This window comes from Notolabrus celidotus, chromosome 17 (genome assembly GCF_009762535.1).
Source record: "Notolabrus celidotus isolate fNotCel1 chromosome 17, fNotCel1.pri, whole genome shotgun sequence".
NCBI classification, from domain to species: domain Eukaryota; kingdom Metazoa; phylum Chordata; class Actinopteri; order Labriformes; family Labridae; genus Notolabrus; species Notolabrus celidotus.
Window position 1 is genome coordinate 17,885,192 of NC_048288.1, and position 19,406 is coordinate 17,904,597.

A 19,406-nucleotide genomic window follows, 5' to 3' on the forward strand; every position below is an offset into this window, starting at 1 on the left:
AGTACACAAAGAAGAGGATTGCAGTAGTTGATTCAACAAGTGATAACGGCATGAATTTGGGTCCCTGCATTGGAATTTGTCACACTGACAATGTTTTTTAATGTGGATCAAAACTGAGGTCACACAGATTCTTTACCCTCTGAGTTATAAGCCAGAGCTTGAATAGTTCCATAATTAACGATCTACAAAAAGTATTGTACATCTCTCTCAAATTAAAAGCCTTATTTACTGATATTGGCATATAAACATGTTTTAATTATATATTTTTCCATTGCAGTAATGAGCGTCCTTTGGATGCTCAGATGAGGTACTTTGCTGAGGTGTTGTTGGACAAACCCGGCTTTGGGACTCGCTGCATGGCAGAGGAACCACTGGAGTGAGTCACCTTTCACGCATTCCAATTATTTGTTCAGAGGAGGATTGAATGACTGAACTTGATTTTTTTTTTCTCCGACAAGAGATTTTCCCTGTAACAACATCACCACAGAATGGGAGATGGGGTTGGTTAACCCTGTCCTGATTGAAATGCTGGCTGGTCAAGAGTGGAACTGTCTCAGACCGTCTCCAGACTGTCAGTGCAGCACATCCAAGAAACTCACCATGCTCCCTGTGTGTCCTGAGGGGGCTGGAGGTCTGCCACCTCCACAGGTAGGGCACTGCCACTGAAAATATGACAGCCATAGCACAGTATTTTGTGAATTAATTAATAAAAATAATAATAATAACAATATCACCTGGGGTTTTAGAAAGGTAACATAGGGTGTCATTAGCATAGCAGCAAAACTTTACCGATCAGTATCTGAAATTAAATGTAAACTTTGTATTATTTTGCCTACCAGAGGATCCAGTCTACAGGAGATGTTCTCATGGACCTTACAGGCAGAAACATCTCAGATTACCTAGTGAAGACCTATCCCAGCCTCATCAGAACCAGGTATAAGATTCTTGCACTAGTTTGGAAAAGCATAACAAAAAAAGAATACACTCTGACATGCCCGGGCGTTTTGAGAGAAACCTTGTATGTTAAAGGTTGTTTTTTAATCTCTTTCCAGCTTGAAGAGCAAATATTGGGTGAATGAACAAAGGTAATTTCAAGTGTTTTACCCTATTACATTATCGTCAGATCATAGTTAGAACTGTGTAATAAGTAGAAGGAGCCACAGTGAGTTAACCTATTAGTTTAAGGATTACTGTTACATGTCTTGAGTTTGGCATTTTGGCTGTCATCATTTTCTATTTTCTTTAATGGTAACCATATTTGGAGCAGATGGTTAGTATGCATCACTACACCTTCAGTGATGAGATGTTACCTTTCTATCAACTCGTCAATTACAATGTAGCCCCGCCTTAAAGCATACCCTTTCAAGTAAGCCTTGAAATTAGAGATCGAGAGCATGAACTCATTAGGTTAACTGAGGGAATAAATCAGCTGAGAAGTAGAAGCATCTTCTCACAGACTTCTCTACAATTGACACTGTGGTTCTCCTTTCAGTGGTTGAACTGGTAGGAGTGGCTGGAGTTAAAGTAAAGTAATGATAGATGTCATAAGGGTTTTCTCTGTGGTGTTCAGGTATGGAGGTATATCAGTTGGAGGACAACTTCCTATTTTAAACCTGCAACCAAAAACCATCCGGGATCTGGCTGCACAGCTGGGTCGACTGCTCAACATTACTGGGGTATTCCTTTAACATCCAGAATCTGTGATGGCTTATATTAAAGTGTAGTATTGTCTTTGTTTCTGTTGGTTTTTTTTCTACCTGTCACTTCATTGGCCTCTGTTTAATGAGGCATGACATTTCTCACTGCAGGGCCAAAACTCCAGAAAAACTCTCAAGGACATCGGCCTGTTTCTCAGATACATGGAGACTCAAAACAATGTCAAGGTTAGTCCAAAAAGGGCACACCGGCCTGATGAGACACACTACACTAAAACCTGTTGTCACAACCCAATACATGCTGTATGTTATAGGTCATACTGTTACAAATACTTAGTACACGGTTCACTGTCTTCTCTCAGGTTTGGTACAACAATAAAGGCTGGCATGCCATGGTTTCTTTCATGAACGTTGCAAACAACGCCATCCTCCGTTCTAACCTCCCCAAAGATGCTAACCTGAACGAATATGGAATCACTGCCATCAACCATCCTCTGAACCTCACCAAAGAACAGCTGTCTGAGATCACTGTGTAAGCCATCAAAATTTTAACTTTTATTAAATAAAGTATAATATTTTGTGACTCTTCTAGGCTTCTGCAAGGTAAAGGAGAGAGTTTGAAAGAAGTAGGACCAGGGTGTGATACCCTGAAGTGGTGTCAAATCCACACTTACAGTTGTCCTTCAGAATAATGAATGGGCGCTAAAGGAAGTAATGAACCAAGACATGACTTTGTTTGTTTGTAGCTTTATCTCAAGGGGTGAATTTCGCTTCACTTTTGATCCGAACACAAGGACACTGCTTGAGTTCTTAGTCTGTTGTTGACCGCTGATCTCACCAGAAATACAGAGAAGCTCCCCGTCTTTACAAATGGATACGTACAGTATATCATCAGACTCTAGCCGATGGGTTCCAAGATTAGTCCTCCAGTGAATCTTCTTCTCTAGATCTGCTGACATTTCCTCCTGGTTCTTTTGCTGATAATGCGCCTCTGCTCTTTTTTTCCAGCCTCACCACCTCACTGGATGCCGTGGTGGCCATCTGCGTCATATTTGCTATGTCCTTCATCCCAGCAAGCTTCGTCCTGTATTTAATCCAGGAGAGGGTCACCCAGGCCAAACACCTTCAGTTTGTTAGTGGTGTCAGTCCACTGGTCTACTGGCTTGCCAATTTTTTCTGGGACATGGTACGACAACTCTAATACCCACTGACATGTGCATTCAGATCTATTGACTAACTTAAATAATACTACAGGACATTTTATGGGGATGTCTGTAATAAGGTTCACGTCAAAACACATGAATTTTGAGAGGTTATTCAACCTTTTGCTCATGGAAGCTGCTCCGTAGACACTGATACATGCTGTGACTGTTCTTGCTGCAGTTGAATTACTCCCTGAGTGCAGCCATGGTGGTGGAAATCTTCATCTTCTTTGATAAGAAGTGCTACACATCCCGACGCAACCTCCAACCACTCATTTCCCTGCTCATGCTTTATGGGTAGGTTTTGCCTTTTCTTAAGCTCTAGATGTATTTGTCTTTATGTTTATTTCAACAGGGGAGGTAAATTCTTTAAACCTTTTTGTACCTTCTTTTGAGTTTTGAGTTTACAGAGCAGAAAATGTGTTTTTTGTATTTAGCTGCAGTCCTCCTTTTAGGTTAACATCCACATGCCTGTGTTGGTTACACATTACTCTGGTCGAGTGGTTATATGCCAGTTTAACGAGACACAACCTACATACAACTTAATCTCCATTTTCTAGATCAAAATAATGACACACCATGCTTCGTTATGATATTACATCTGCCATCTGTGCTTGTTTAAATCCAGTTAGTAGAGTATTATAGCAGGAGACATTAACCTGAGCTAAAGCCCCAACTAGTGGGATGCAGCATTGACACAACATTTGGCTCGTTTCCACCAAGCGGTCTGGTATGGATCTGTACAGTTTGGTACGGGTCAGATCGGTGACGCCTGATCCTGTTTGCGAGATGCCGATAGCCGCGTCAGCTACGTAATAGGGTGACGTCATGGCAGCGCGACACAGTGCACCTCGCTAATAAATGCAATGAAGAAGAAAAACGCGAGGAAGGTCTCTTTCTCTCTCAACCATGGAACGCTGTTTCTTGACGCCATTTTCCAAACAAAAAAAAGTTATCTTCCAGAAGTCCACTGGAGATTTAAACATGGCGGGGTTATGTGTTGTTCTTTATTACCGCTGTCGCACGTGAAGTGACGATTCTTTCGACCAACCAACGGACTGCAGTGTTTCTAGCTCCACCTTCTGGGGTTGGATCGGTATGTCTGGCACCCCAACAGAAGGGTACCAAAAAATGGGACGGTACAGCTCGGTAATTTGGGGACCTGTCCCGGTTTTAGTCAATGGAAACTCCACAAAATGCGGGCCGTACCGAGACGAACCGAACTGAACCGCTTGGTGGAAACGGGGCTATTGACTGACATTAGGGATCCTGTCTGTAATGTTGTCAGACACTTAGAATAACAATCCGAGCCTATCAAGGGTTAAAATAATACATTTTAGCAAACAAACTTTGAACAGGGACATTTACCCAAATCTATGAGACCTCAATGTATGTAAAATATAAGACCTAGTCTTAAAATATACCAGAAATTCCCTTTAAGAGTCACCCTATAAACTCCAGCAGCTCCTCTTTTAGCATTAACAGGCTTGTATTGTTATGAATTAGTGGTTAAACTAATGGTAAGATATCTCTGTGTCAGAGGGAAATAAAAACCCAACAGTTGTATAGATTTAACAACAACTGGCTGGTTTTAAATAGGGTCATAAGGTTGTCTCTATTACTCCAAAGATTGATTTTGTGTCAGTATCCATCATTTTTGTGTTTTTCCTGACACAACATTTTGAAATGCTTTTTCAGTAAATATATTTCACCATCCACCTTAAAGAGAAGCCTTTATCCTTACCAGAATATCATTGCACTTCACATTTGGCATGCAGAATAATCAATCATGCATATATCACAGTATTTGACCGCTGTGTTTTCATGGTAATGATTTGTAATATGTGTTCCCTCCTATTTTCATTTCAAATCTTTATTGCTGCCCTTTCAAACATATTTCTGTCTGGGATTCGATTGTGACATCCATCATGCTGTTTATGCTGTCTCTCTTTCTCACACAGCTGGTCTGTGACTCCCATGATGTACCCCATGTCCTTCATATTCAGCGTTCCCAGCACAGCTTACGTCTCTCTCTCGTGTATCAACCTCTTCATTGGCATCAACAGCAGCGCCATCACCTTCATCCTGGACCTGTTTGAGGGCACCACTGTAAGACCATAAGGCTTGTGTTCTCTAAGTTTGACCCTTCCTGTATCCCCTATATCATCTTTATTTGTGTGCGTTGGTTTTCTCTTCAGACTCTGTACAAGCTCAACCAGCTGTTAAAAACTGTGCTGCTCATCTTCCCCCACTACTGCCTGGGCAGAGGTCTTATTGACATGGCTATGAACCAGGCCATGACTGATGTCTACGCTCGCTTTGGTGAGTATAAAACATGAACAAATGAGTTATATCCATCGCAGCAGTTAAGCCAGAATAAACTTATAACTAAACACTTTGAATACATGTATGGTCATTGGCTTGATCAGGATTTTTCAGTATTTTGCTCAAACTTGACTGAAAGTACAAATAACTTTGATGCAGGTTTTTTCTCTGGGGGACAGAAATCAGGCTTACGTGAGGAAAACCAGGCTGTGTTAATGTATGATAGCTTTATTGACAAGTGTTAACCTTATACCTTCAGGTGAGGACTACAATCCGGACCCCTATGACTGGGACTTCATTGGGAAGAACCTTTTCTGCATGACTGTGCAGGGATTTGTCTATTTCATTCTGAACCTCCTCCTCCAGTATCGATTCTTCCTGGATCACTGGTGAGTAACAATGGCTGGATGTATTTAAGTACTTTTTCTTTAGTGGTACTAAAGACAAAGGCATGCTGTGTCATTTTTGCCCTGTTAACAAAATCTAAAAGATCATGTTACTTGAGAAGTTGTGTCTGAGTATTGTATTCTCCTTTGGCAGGATCTCAGAGTGCCCACAGTCTTTGATTTTAGATGAAGATTTAGACGTGGCTCAGGAGAGAGAGCGGATCTATGAGAGTGGAAAATCAAATGACATTTTACGCATACGTGACCTGACTAAGGTGAGACAATTCTCTCATTAAGATATGATGAATCATTAAGGATTGGAGTGTTAGAAATGTGCTTAACTTTGTCAAACTCAAAGAGTTTACATCTGTATGCCTCCTTATTTTTGTTTTCATCATGACTTTCCAGACGTACCCGCGGATGATCATCCCCGCTGTGGACCAGATCTGTGTGGGAGTCTCAGCTGGAGAGGTTTGTGTTTAGTGGTTTAACAGCAGTAACTAAACTGGTTGTTTTCTTATTTTCTCATCATATTTTATATCCTGACTCTCTGCAGTGCTTCGGTCTTCTGGGGGTAAACGGAGCAGGAAAAACCACAACCTTTAAGATGCTGACTGGCGACATAGACGTGACCTCAGGAGAGGCCTCGGTGGCTGGTCACAGGTCAGTAAAAACAGAAAATATGGATTTAAAATACATTTTTAGACTTGAAATCAGCATTCTTGTTATTTAATAGTTTTTACCTTCTCTCCAGCATTTTGACCAGCATCCTGGACGTCCATCAGAATATGGGGTACTGTCCCCAGTTTGATGCCATCGATGAGCTGCTGACAGGAAGAGAACATCTGCATCTCTATGCACGACTCAGAGGAGTCCCAGAGTACGAGATCACCAGGGTGAGATTTGACAATTTCTTAAAGCAAATCTGGTCTCTGTAAGCACTGAAAACAAAAACTGACAATTTGATAAAAACTGGAACTTCAGGGAGGGATAATGTATTGTGAATAGGTGCTTATAAAAATAAGAATCCCTTCAGGGTGAATAGCTCCCTCACCAGGTCCATCAAGAGTCTATGAATGTTGTTCTTACATAAAGTATGCAGCTTCTTCTTTCCTTAAGTTTGCCTGAATGGTTATCCACCTTGTCCTTCTTGTGCATAGGTTGCAGAGTGGGCCATCAAGAAACTGGGTCTGTCTGAGTACGCAGGTCAGAGTGCTGGGACGTACAGCGGAGGAAACAAGAGGAAACTGTCCACAGCCATCGCCATGATCGGCTGTCCCGCTCTGGTGCTGCTGGTGAGGGAAACACTGAGAGGATCAGAGTTGAGTTTGGTGTTCTGTGTGGATGCTAATGTGCTTGTTTTTCTTATAACTGTGTTTAAGGATGAGCCAACCACAGGGATGGACCCTCTGTCCAGACGCTTCCTATGGAACTCCATAATGAGTGTCATCCAGGACAGACGGGCTGTGGTCCTCACCTCACACAGGTACACTCTCTGCTGTTTCTGTACATGCTTTCATTTCATGCATGAGCTCTAACTTTATCATCTATGTTTACAGTATGGAGGAATGTGAGGCGCTGTGTACCCGTTTAGCTATCATGGTGAACGGATCCTTTAAATGTTTGGGGACCATTCAGCATCTCAAATACAAGTCAGTCATGTTACTTTAATTCCATAGCTTAAATAGAAGATTCACATTTTTTAGAGCTATGAAAACAAAAAACAAAAGCTTCACTAATTTCTTTATTTTTTCTACTTGAATGTAGGTTTGGTGACGGCTACGTCGTGACCATGAAGATCAGGTCGGCCAAACCCGGTTTCCCCCCAGACCTGAACCCCACAGAGGCGTTCATGGAGAGCACGTTCCCCGGCTGCATCCAGAGAGAGAAACACTACAACACGCTGCAGTACAAGATCTCCTCCTCCTCTCTGGCTAAGATCTTTCAGATGGTCCTGGCTAACAAAGACAAGCTCAAAATAGAGGACTACTCTGTGTCACAGACCACTTTAGACCAGGTCAGTGATGTTAGGGATCAGAATTTCTCCCTTTACTTTTCTGTAAAAAGACCAGGGGGGTCTTGCTTTTACTGTGCCCAAGTTTCCCCACTGCCTCCCCTTTCCACTAAAGTCTAGTTTATTTTTTATTTAAACCTATTTAACTTTATATTTACATAGGACACTGATTAGTTATCACCAGAGTAACAGCTGTTCCTCCCGGGGTCTTTAAAACTTAACTGTAGTGAAATAAGCAAACAAAGCCACAGACCATTTGGCTGTTCTCCATGACAGTTAAACATTGGGAATTATAATCAGACTGGTTGCAAATGTGGTGATTTTTATTTCCAGGGAGAGCATCACCTTTTACAAATTCACTAATTACCTAAATAAATGCTGACAGTACCAATTGAGAAGAATTTAGACACTTATTTCAAGTCCAATCAGCTGTTTAAGCTCAGAGGTCAACTTCTTGATTCTAATGTTTCTGTCTTTGCAGGTTTTTGTGAATTTCGCCAAGCAACAGTCAAGAGAGGATGATACCATTGTGCTGCATCCAAAAGCTGCTGGAGCTCAGCGACATGTTGAACACATTCCACTTAAATCTGTGGAGAAGTGAACGTTACTGAAGAGCACTTTATGGGAAAGACCGCATGTGGTTTCTGCAGATTTCAAAGACTGCCACCTGCTGTCATGTGCATACGTCAGGACTGAAGCGTGGTGGCAAAACTTGAATCACAGAATAAGACAGAGCAGAAGTAACTCGAGCTGTTCTGGGACATTAAAAACACAAAGATGATCTACAGAAGAAGACTATGCAGCCCTTTCTGATCAGTTTTGTGGTGCTTTGCCTTGACAGTCCATGAAGGAGGCAGCCGCTTTGAGACTGTTATTTGTCATGCGGCAGTACGGCACATACTCTGCTGTTCTTTTCAAGTAAGCTGTGTTTGAGGGCTTTTAATGGAAAGATTGTGAAGTAATAATGTGCCTTTTATTTTCTATGTTCTGCTCACCTTGTAGGCCTTACGTAAAAATGAAACTAAGCATAGGAGTTAAGACTTTATGAAAAGTTTGTTATAATAACGCAAAGACGCGATAGGTCCTGTGTATTTTTGCTTCAGATGCCAAGCAAGATAAATTTCATTGCCTTTTTTTTTAGATATTTGAAGAGAAGCAGTCTTAGCACTTTATTGATGTCATTAATGCATGTGAGTTTTATTAAGATCGAACAAAAAAATCTGCTAGTGCAATACAGTAATTCTTTTTTCTTTTTAAACTTTGCTGCTGCAATGTCATTTGATATTTTCATGCCAACGTCTTGTTCCATCTTTGCTTTTTATCATTTTCATGTGTGACTTGTTTTCATCTCACCAGCATCTGGTGTCAGTAGAGGATGTTGGCACACTGTCACTGAGATTCTGAGAGCATCATGTTGATTAAAGTCACATTTATCTTCAAGATGTTGATCTTTTTTTGTTTCCAGACACACTTATCGTTACTCCGTTAGATTTACATTCATCTAAAGCACTTTGATAACACCTGAGATTGGACAGTGAAACCACAGGAGTTATCATTTATCAGGCCCCTCGCCTTTGGAATCCTCTACCAGTCAGGGTGCGGCAGGCAGACACCTCTCTGCTTTTAAGATAAGGCTTAAGGCCTCTTTCTTACCCCAAGGCAGATGGCTGTCTAACATGAGCCTGGCCCTGCTCGAGGTTTCAACCTGTTAAAAGGAAGTTTTTCCTTACTGCTGTAACTAGCTAAATACTGCAAGGTGCAATGCCCATGGATGATTAAGATGAGATAGGATCGAGTCCTGTCAGTGAGAGTAGACTGGATCATATCCTGTCTTAATATTGGGTCTTTGTTAATAATTTGACAGAGTGTGGTTTAGACCTGCCATGTTTGTAAAAGCATCTTGAGATAGCGTTTGTTGTGATTTGGTGCTTTACAAATAAAGATTGATTGATTGATCACTTACAAATTCATGTCACACCAGACTGTTTCAATTTCTCCAAACAATCTGTGAAACAGTAAAGAAGCTCTGTATTACTCTGGTCATATTCAGGAGTACCACTGTAACCAACAAAAAAAAACTACTCGCAAGTGAGGAGGTAAAAGTTTTCCACACAGAGAACGGTGCTCGAGGGAACACAGATGCATTTCGGTCCTCTCAAACAAAGTTTTCCTCACAGGCTGCAATATTGTACATGCGAGCAAAGAGATGTGCTGTGTCCTGTGTGAGTGTTGTGAAAGCACTTGCAAAAAAAGAAAAATCTGTATGCATAGCTGTTTGATTGTGTGTAAGGCACTTCCATTTCTTTGAGGAAGTGTCTCATTTGCTCTCGCAGGATTTGGCATCATAACGTATATCAGCACGCTTAAGTGACTCCTGTATATACATTCTTTCTGAAAGCGGTATGTCTCAAACAGATGCCATGAAATTCTAATTTTGTTCACAACATTTTTTCCACAAGTGCTATTTTGTAAAGAGCTAGATTATTTATCAATCTAACTTATCTGAAAACTGAGTGCTAAATAAAAGCAATTTATATCCACAAAAGTAGCACAGTCTGTAAGGCCACCATGATGCTACCTGTCAAAATAATAATAATGATAATAATAATACATTTAATAATACATTTTATTTATATAGTACCTTTTAAAAACATGTTTACAAAGTGCTTTACAGAGTGCAAGACATAGCGAGTGAAAACACTAAAGCACAGCTAGAATGAGATAAGTAAAAACAATAATAAAAACCATGCAGAAATTAAAAAGTCAGTGATGAGTTAAGAAGTGCAACCACATTTTAAAAAGTGTGTATTTAAAAGAGATTTAAAAGAGGACAAGGATGTGGCTTGCCTGATCCCCTCCGGGGTCATTCCAGAGTGACAGGGCCCTGACTGCAAAGGCCCGTTGCCTCTGGTTTTTAACTTCGCCCTTGGGAGTTCCAAGATGACCTAAGACTCTAAATAACACGTAGCTGTAATCTGCAAATAGACTGTCCAGCAGGGGGCAACTACAATGGTTGAAAAAAGCAGTCTGATTGTATAGAAGTATATGAGAAAATGGTCCAACTTCTCAGTTGATTTATTCCCTGTTTACATTTACCCTCTGAATTTATGTTCTCAGTCTCTAGTTTTGCATCATCCTCGATATAGATGAAAGATGCCATGGTGGCCATGTCTACTTTTTATAAACAACTGAACATCTAGTGATAAAAATAATTATTCATAAAAAATAATGAAAAGCCTTTTTGAACTGCAGCATAGAGAGGAGAATAATACAGCAATAGAGATGTATTTACTTTTATTATAAACTTTATAACTCAGTCATTATAAAATCAATCTCATCATTAGTGTATCACAGACAAACATGTTAAATACCCCGGTTTATTGCTTCAATATTATTGCTTCTGTTTCCACTCTGAGTACACCATTGCCATAAAAACTTGCATAGTTCTGGAAATGTCTTTGTTGAGTGTAAAAAACCTTCTGAGAGTGAACCTAGTCTCCTCGTGTGCGTTGAATAGTTCATGTATTTTTCCCTGTCAGAGTATCAGAGGGATGATGGCCGTCCGGTGGTTGGGATAGTCCCTGAACTCTCTGCTGTAAGCTCTGTGCTTTCCTTTGGCCCAAATGGTCATCTGAATGAAGCCCAATAATGTGTACAAGGCCACTGCAACAGAAAGAAATATTAAATATTTTAGCTTATCTTAGTGTTTTATGTGTGTGGATTTATGTTTGTAAAATAAAACTGTACACACCTGGAAGACACTGAGTCATAATAGAAAAGCTCACCCAGGCTCCAACCTGTAATATGTACAGAATACAAAGCCAAACAGAAGTAAATACTAAAGTGAGCTGACAGTGCTGTGATAAATCACTCTACATCCTTTGTTTTACCTCATATGTGTAGTTTGGACAGGACACAAAGTAAAACAGCCACGTGAAGGGGTTTTTAGTTGGCACAGGAAACCTTCGGCCTCTGGATCCTGATGAAGATTGAATATTTTTATAAAGTAGTTTGATGAAATACACGCTACACCCCAACATCATTTGAGCTTGTATCAAAGATAATATTATAATTCTACTTAATGATAAATTGACTAAGATAATTGTTCATCCCACTAAATCAAAAAAGGGTCATACAATGTCTTAAACACGAGGTATTCTACTTCTTTGAAGATGCAGAGTGTAGGATTTAGTGACATCCAGTTGTGATCTTGTGGAATGCAAGAAAACATATTATTCCTACCCTCACCTTTCCCTTCCACAACTGACCGACAGAGGGCACTACACTCACAAAAAGAAAACCATCAAAAAGCCCTCTCTGGAGCCAGTTTTCTGGTTTGACTGTTCTGGGCTACTGTTACAGCAAAACAGAGTAATGTATGTAATTTCCTACACTGTCAGATGATCTACACTGCACACATGAAGAGCTCATTCTAAGAAGACTACTAACATTTATTATTTTCAGATGCCGCCACACTGATTCAAATGTGCCTTTATATTCCCTTTCTGCTGATAGATCCCTCTAAACCTTTCACACTGGATCACTGATTCTAAAAAACATTAACAGAAAAAGCTCAACAACTCACCATCTCCTCTGAGAGCATTCAGAGTCAGGTGAATGGAGAAGTTTCCCAGTTCGCACATCTGCAACAGAAATATTCATTTCACTCTATTTGAATTGTGCATGTGAACTGATTAGACTGTATGTCTACATAATGTATACCTACCACAAATATGACTAATGCCCAGTTGACCTGAAGTTCTCCATATGCTGTGGAGGGCGATAGATGATTGAGTTAAAGGGACAGTTAGTTTTTTTTTAAGAGTGGTTCTATGAGGTGGTGTACTGCAGGCCAAGGAACATGTATGTGACGTATCCGTGGAGCAGTGAAAAAAACAAAGTGGCTTTCTGACGGCAAAGTTTAGCGCTGAAAATGTCTAAATGGAGCGTACAGTAAAGGCTGATTTATACCTATGAGTCAAATCGACGGCGGAGCCTACGCCGGGGTTCTATGTAGCTCCCGTTCCTATGCAGAGGCCTACGCATGTAGCTGACGTGCACCTCCTCCAAAATGTTACTACGGGTCTAATCAACGCGGACCGCAAGCCCTGTGATTGGTCCGCTTGGCGGCTTGTATTTCCCACATTTACAACACTTCTGGGATCCCGGACATCTGCTGCACATCGGCCGTGTATTTCATCTCCTCCTCTCTATTCTTCATGTAATCAAGTCTGTATGATAAACAGTAACATGTATCAGCTGTAGATTAACATAACACGCTCTGAATCGCTGTGGAAAAGTAAACAGAGATCGTAGCGGGGCCGGAAGCAGGCGACCGGCTATCAGAGAGACCACACTGCCCACACACATCGACGCACAAGTATGTGGTGCTAATGTCTGCGTCAGCCCCTGCTGCGTAGGGGCGACGCAGAAGTATAAATCAGCCTTAACACTGACATTAGTGTTTGAATTGTGCTGACGCTGTCTGAAGCAGTGATAGTCTAGCCTCTGTTCCGGTTCTCTGGTCAGTTTCTCAACAAAGGGTCCGCGCTGACTGGGTTCCCCTGGGGCTAATACACTTAGTATAATCAAGTAACTTATACAGCCACACTTAAAAAATACATTTTTTCTCTTCAATAGGAAAAAGAGAAGTAAGTAGAGAAAAAGAACAAAGTTTCACTGTGTGTGTGTGTGTGTGTGTGTGTGTGTGTGTGTGTGTGTGTGTGTGTGTGTGTGTCTGTGTGTGTGTTTGTGTCTCACATGGAGGTGTATAAAGAGGGTGGTTGATGTAGTAGGCCAGCCAAGCTGAGAAACCCCAGTAATAGGCACAATTCTAAGAGAAAAAAGAAGAACAATGAAGATGTATCAGTACACATATGGAAATTTACATTGTAGTGGATGTAGTCTAAACCCTCTCTTCAGCTTGCGGTCTCTCTAAAGGCCAGCAGAGGGCGACTCCACTGGCTACAAACGTTGCAACAAGAGAATTGAGTGTATAAGAGTCTAGGAGAAATAAGCTTCTTTTGGTTTTCTATGTAAAGATGTTCCTGGTCTTTATCTCTAGGTTCAAGTCTTCTTGAATACAGCATGGTGTTCACTTTGGAAATGATAGTCCCATTTAGAGTCGGAGAGAGCATAAGTTTTAGTTTTAGGATGTGACTGATGAATTCCTGCCATGGTGACCTGAAAAGTGTCTTAGTCAGTGTTTGGTTGACAGACATGGAGGAGTTTGCTTTTCCTTTTCAGTAAGTGGGGTTTGTTTAAGGCTTTTTTTTGCCAGTCAGATGATAACTCAGTGTTGCCTAACTCATCACTGCTCTCCAGCTCGTCTCTCTGGTCCAAATATGACATTCTTAGCTCCAAAATGGTGATGTCCAAAATCAAACTGCTGGCCTCCCAAACTGAAATCCACAAACTGATCAGTTGTGTCGCATTGGCTATGTCCATTTCTTCAATTTAGCCTCTGATGAAATCCATAGAAATACATGCATCCTTTCATGCAGGACAAATTGGACGATTCCATTTTGAGATATTGTTTCCCCTTTGATAAGATGTCTAAGCCTAGATACAGAAACAGAGGACCAAACCAGCTAGCCCTCCTCATCATCACATTATCCTGTTAGACTGTTGTGGCAGTGTTTTAGCCTGAGGACTCCTTCTGATACAGAAACCTGCTTACAACAGCTGGTGAGGGATGGGGGAAAAGAGGCCACACCTTTTAAAGAGGTGAGCAGGCTGTTAGAGGTTCTTCCATTCAAGGGTACGTCCTCACCCTGATTATGGTCCTGAGAGGCATGGTCCCAGGAGAGAAACGATGCACGAAGATAGTCTCTATCAACCTCTTCACATAGTGGAAGGTATGACAGGCACAGGCGAGCCTGACAGACACAGAGGAGGGAAATATGAACATTACACTGAGGCTCTAATATTATTTTTTATGGTATGCAAGTGTATCAGTAGGTTATCTAAAAAATGGAGCACTGCAGCAACATCTGCGGTTCTACAACACTGTGTGTTTGAATAGTTGAGAAGTTATGGTGTATTTTAGTACATATCAGATCTAAAAACAAACAAAAACAGACTCTGATAATCAAATAATCGATATGTAGGGTTTGAAAACCCCTAAATTCCAACAATGAAAGGATGACTTCCGAGAGAGAGATTATGAATCAATAAGCAGATTAACATTAATAAGAGGCTCCCTGAAATGTCCAGTCTTTCAAGCCTGAAATGCAGTCTATAGTCATTGTTGTTCTGATTTAATTTTACAGATTCTGACTTTAACTGCTTATTAGATAAAGTTCTGTATCAAGGACATCAAAGTACAAAGTGGGGATGATACAGTGAGCAGCAGACATTGATCACAACTCATAAATGATCAATGAAGAGTTCAACATTTTGAAAAGTACACCTGTTTCCTTTCAATTTAAGAAGATCAAACCCTCTAACTCTACTCTCATTTCTGTGACACACTTCACACCTGGTATGAAGACGGGGGCAGCCACAAATGCAACCAAGACACATCAAGATCCAACCAATTTTCAGCAACTGAAGTTCTTTGTCAGGGTTTGAAAAGATGGTGGTTTGGGTGAAGGTGCTGCTCTTTACAAGGGTTTTGTTGATCTTTGTATGATCATGTAACTCTTCTTGAAGTTGAACATATCACAAACGCACAGTGTGTAAAATTCAGCAGCATTTATCAATCAGAAGAGACTTAGAAATGTCATATATTATTCATAAATATGTTTAAATTAGTGTATAATCACCTGAACATATTATTATTATTATTAATATTTTTTACTTAAATTAGATTAGATTCAATTTATTGTCATTGAGCATGTAATAGGTACAAACAAGCAATGAAATATGGATAGCATCTAACCAGAAGTGCTTAGCAGTAAGTTAAATAACATGAAAAATACAGAATATACAAATATGACTGATGAATAAATATGATAGAATATGTATCTACATGAATGACTAGACTATGTGTACAGTAGTGCAATAGGGATTAGAAGAGATTTACTTCACAGTTTTTACAGTTTACAGTTTGTGCGGAATGAATGAATGAATGAATGTACAGGATGGAAAGTGCAGTTAATGATGCAGGGGTGGTTCAGTCCTGAGGTGGTTGGTGGTTGGTAAGCATGTTTGTGTATATATGTGAGTTAAGGAGGGGGAGTACAGTTAGTGTCAACCTTTCTTATTTACATAAGGAGCAGGACCCCTTGCATGGAGGCCGCCATCATGCGCCGTCATACTACAGTAGTAAAGAATGGACAAACTATACTGTATTTTTTGTATTTAGCTGAGTTGTTGGATGAAGACGATGAAGAAGAAAGTGGTTGTTGTTGTGTGCAAAAATCTTTGTACTTATCTACGTTTTTGATAGTAAAAACTTGGCAAATGGAGGATCATACTTATCATGGATCATAGGAGCTTTTGTCCTCTACAGCCACGACTACTTCACAGACGAAAGGGTTAGCAAAAACACTTAACATTCGCGTCACTACGCATTGTAGCTACCTGTATGATAAACTTACTAGCTGCTAGTTGCAGTCTGTATGGTGTAGTACAACTTATTCTACAGTTCATGTTTACTCACATTACCACAGGTTGAGAACTGGAGGTATTAATGTGTGAATAAATGAATGGCAACCGGAAATAGAAGAGGAGGTAGGTGAGAAGAGCCCCGATGCTCTCTGCCAGAAACACCTGCAAACAAAAGAACAGGAGGAGGTAAGGATGGTGAGAAATACCTGGCTACACACCTCACCATATGTTTACCCTGTTATGAACATTATCACTAAACATTGTTTCAAACTTGGATCAGGCCATTATAAAGTAGTCACAAAACATTTGCACCCCAATATCGTAACACTCAGCCTTTTGACGTCTGTGTCAGTGATTTCTTTCTCCTACTCTCTCAGTATTGGATCATCTGCAATCTTCTCACCATAGTCCAGCCCAACTGTGGACCAAGATCTCTGAAGTAAAAGGTGGTCGAGGTCCCAACAGGTAGACTTTGTAAGATCTCATCATCTCTGAGTGATTTCTCCTCTGTAAAGGAAGAAGAAAAAGCTTTACACACAAAGTATGTCATCATAAAATCAGTCTAATGTGAAGCAGAGAACACGGTCATAGTTTGTTTTTAATATATTTTTAAAAAATTTAAGTTGTTTTGTTCAGAACATTGTGGCTTATCTCGCAGTTTTCTGAATTTGTATGTGATCAGATTTTCAGAACACGTCCTCTCAACCTGCAGCTCATGGGGCTACAGACACAGTTAATGTGTTGAACTAATTGGATGACATTTTTAGCCCATCCTCAGGGGGTACTGGCCCACATAGCTTTTCATCAGAGTTTCTGCTCTGATTTTTTAGCAACAAGACAGCCTTCACAAAGTTATTGATTTTATCATTTTATGTTCATTTTATGTTTCTATATAGCTACTTAAATATTGAACTCTTTTGTGACTGACTTTAAGGGCAGAACCAACAGTGGTTTCCACACGGACTGACGCTCTGTAAAGGTGAGAGTGACAATCATTTCCTTCTAAACTGAACACCAGTCGTTTCAGATTCTTGGTCGAACCGTGCAACTTCATTTTAAAGTAGACCACATAACTCCAGTTCTTAGATCTCTACACTGGCTTCCTGTCTGTCAGAGAATAGACTTTAAAATCCTGCTGATGGTTTATAAAGCACTGAATGGTTTAGGCCCAAAATACATTGCTGATCTGCTACTACTTTATGAACCACCTCGACCTCTGAGGTCTTCAGGTACTGGTCTGCTTTCAGTTCCTAGAGTCAGAAAGAAACACGGTGAAGCAGCGTTTAGTCATTATGCACCATATATCTGGAACACACTCCCTGAAAGCTGTAGGTCTGCTCCAACTCTCACCTCTTTTAAATCAAAGAATAAGACTTTTTTTTTTGCCACTGCCTTCCTATCTTAGATTATTTTAACCCACTTTAAATTAAAATTTTAATGTAATTTTTAATATATTTCTAATTTTCCTTTTCTTTTCTGTTTTATGTGTTATTTTATGCCTGTCTGAATGTCTCCAATGCTTTTAATGTTTTAATGTAAAGCACATTGAGTTGCCCTCGTGTATGAAATGCGCTATACAAATAAAGCTGCCTTGCCTTGCCTTGCCTAAAGCCATTCATTAGACTGCGTGTGTGGTTATAATTATTGATGGCTAACAAACTGACATTAGTCTGACTCAGATAGAGCTAGTATCTATAGAATGATTACACACAGGGCAGGAAGTAAAACTTATGCAGACACACAGCGTGCAAGAACTACAAAATAAAACAGGAAATGGGAAATAAGGAAAACATAAGGATAACTCATAAAAATATGGACGTAGTATCCCTGACGTCACCCATCTGTTCCTGAGCGCCGTTTTGAAGCCATTCGACGGAGGCAGCCATATTGGAAATGCGGAACTCAACTAGGCATAGTGTGACGTAAAGAGGAGGAGTTTGAGCCTCCTAGCCAACAGCTATGTGTTCCCGACCAGGAGTCAAGTCAGTCATGTCCTCATTTGGGCAAAAAATCGTAATCTTAATATCTTCTGAACCATCACGTTAGAAAAAAACTCACCCCTCGTACAGTGTGTGCCGTTAAAGAAATCAGCTACGTAGAGCCAAGCCGTTTTTTGGACCAGGCTGTAAACATGTTTATTAATGCTGCAAAGATCGTCTTTTTTGAATTGGTGTGTTTGTGGTTTCCAGTGTTTCAGCAGTCAGCCTCTAGTGGACACTCGATGAATTGCAGTTTATAACAATTCTGCATGGGCTTCATAGTTTGGGACCGGAGGTTGCCGCTTGCTCATAACTAATACAAATTACAGACAGGGAGGAAACAAGACACGAAACATGAGGTAAATCTACAAAATAAAACAGGAAATCAAAGACAGTTTACAAAAAGAAAATACAAAACTTAACAAAAGCAACTCCTGACATGCAGCCTGGATTTAATTCTAACCTGCAGCACCCAGTTGCATATCATTCCAACTTACCCGCTGCTCTCTCCGCTCTCATGTCTCTAAATAAAGGCACCAAAAGCCCCAAAAATAATCTTAAAGAAATATACATATTTCTTTTAGGTCACGTGGAGCCACATTTCCTTCTGCACAAAAACATGGCAACTGTGTAACATGCATACACAGAAGATAATCCAAACATGGCTACTTACTAGGGTCAAGCTTCAGGGCCTGTCTCGCTGGATACCAGTGAGGATCTGAGGATCACAAACACACAGGGTTAGACAAGACCGGTATACATACAGATTTTAGCTCTCTGATAATATTTGATCACAATGGAGCAACTTTGAGCTCTGCAGCTCTGAAGGAAGCTGATGGCGTACAAACATTGGAGAAACATACAAATGAGAATAACTGGAGAGGGAACAATAAGTGTAAGAATGATATGATTTAACTACTGTAAGATAATATAATCAAACTGCAGTGAGTTAAAGCTGTTGTTGGTTGGAATGGTGTAAAAAAACGTTGCTTTTTCTCTGCTGGGTTTGGAGAAAAGGTCATAATGCCCATCTGTACTCATCAGTAAGTGGAGTAATTTGAGACTATTGCGAAATCTCTGCGTTTTCCAATGCCTTTGTATCAAGCAATGTTAGTATTCCCCTCGTTCCCTTTATGATGGACCAAGCAAAGCTAATCTCCAATCCTCTGTCCTGATTGGTTAAGGGGTGGCCCGTACTATGTCCTCTGATTGTTTATGAGTCCAGCACTATCATGACTGCACACGTTGATCTGTGTTGGAGGGCTAAGAGGAAATCTGGTTGGGAGGGACAG

At 40.4% G+C, this 19,406-nt stretch overlaps 2 protein-coding genes across 6 annotated transcripts in view; one reads left to right on the plus strand and one right to left on the minus strand.

Moving 5' to 3' along the window:
- The window catches only part of abca4a (ATP-binding cassette, sub-family A (ABC1), member 4a), a 46,178-nt gene extending 37,156 nt beyond the window's left edge, over positions 1-9,022 (plus strand). The window contains exons 30-50 of the mRNA XM_034705807.1: positions 278-376; positions 459-648; positions 840-934; positions 1,053-1,085; positions 1,571-1,676; positions 1,809-1,883; positions 2,018-2,187; positions 2,664-2,841; positions 3,039-3,154; positions 4,819-4,966; positions 5,056-5,179; positions 5,442-5,571; positions 5,723-5,843; positions 5,977-6,039; positions 6,125-6,231; positions 6,323-6,464; positions 6,729-6,863; positions 6,951-7,054; positions 7,128-7,220; positions 7,336-7,585; positions 8,064-9,022. Of these exons, the coding sequence (XP_034561698.1) occupies positions 278-376; positions 459-648; positions 840-934; positions 1,053-1,085; positions 1,571-1,676; positions 1,809-1,883; positions 2,018-2,187; positions 2,664-2,841; positions 3,039-3,154; positions 4,819-4,966; positions 5,056-5,179; positions 5,442-5,571; positions 5,723-5,843; positions 5,977-6,039; positions 6,125-6,231; positions 6,323-6,464; positions 6,729-6,863; positions 6,951-7,054; positions 7,128-7,220; positions 7,336-7,585; positions 8,064-8,183 (2,599 nt within the window). The 3' untranslated portion in view covers positions 8,184-9,022. The remainder of the gene's footprint in view (positions 1-277; positions 377-458; positions 649-839; positions 935-1,052; positions 1,086-1,570; positions 1,677-1,808; positions 1,884-2,017; positions 2,188-2,663; positions 2,842-3,038; positions 3,155-4,818; positions 4,967-5,055; positions 5,180-5,441; positions 5,572-5,722; positions 5,844-5,976; positions 6,040-6,124; positions 6,232-6,322; positions 6,465-6,728; positions 6,864-6,950; positions 7,055-7,127; positions 7,221-7,335; positions 7,586-8,063) is intronic.
- A 1,404-nt stretch (positions 9,023-10,426) lies between these two features.
- LOC117828694 (very-long-chain enoyl-CoA reductase) overlaps positions 10,427-19,406 on the minus strand; it is a 47,923-nt gene continuing 38,943 nt past the window's right edge. For all 5 annotated transcript variants that reach the window (XM_034705904.1, XM_034705903.1, XM_034705902.1 and 2 more), the window contains 10 exons: positions 18,788-18,832; positions 16,539-16,642; positions 16,188-16,297; positions 14,355-14,460; positions 13,343-13,415; positions 12,309-12,352; positions 12,168-12,225; positions 11,473-11,561; positions 11,334-11,379; positions 10,427-11,245 (listed from right to left, as the gene is read on the minus strand). In XM_034705904.1, the coding sequence (XP_034561795.1) occupies positions 11,118-11,245; positions 11,334-11,379; positions 11,473-11,561; positions 12,168-12,225; positions 12,309-12,352; positions 13,343-13,415; positions 14,355-14,460; positions 16,188-16,297; positions 16,539-16,642; positions 18,788-18,832 (803 nt within the window). In that variant the 3' untranslated portion in view covers positions 10,427-11,117. The remainder of the gene's footprint in view (positions 11,246-11,333; positions 11,380-11,472; positions 11,562-12,167; positions 12,226-12,308; positions 12,353-13,342; positions 13,416-14,354; positions 14,461-16,187; positions 16,298-16,538; positions 16,643-18,787; positions 18,833-19,406) is intronic.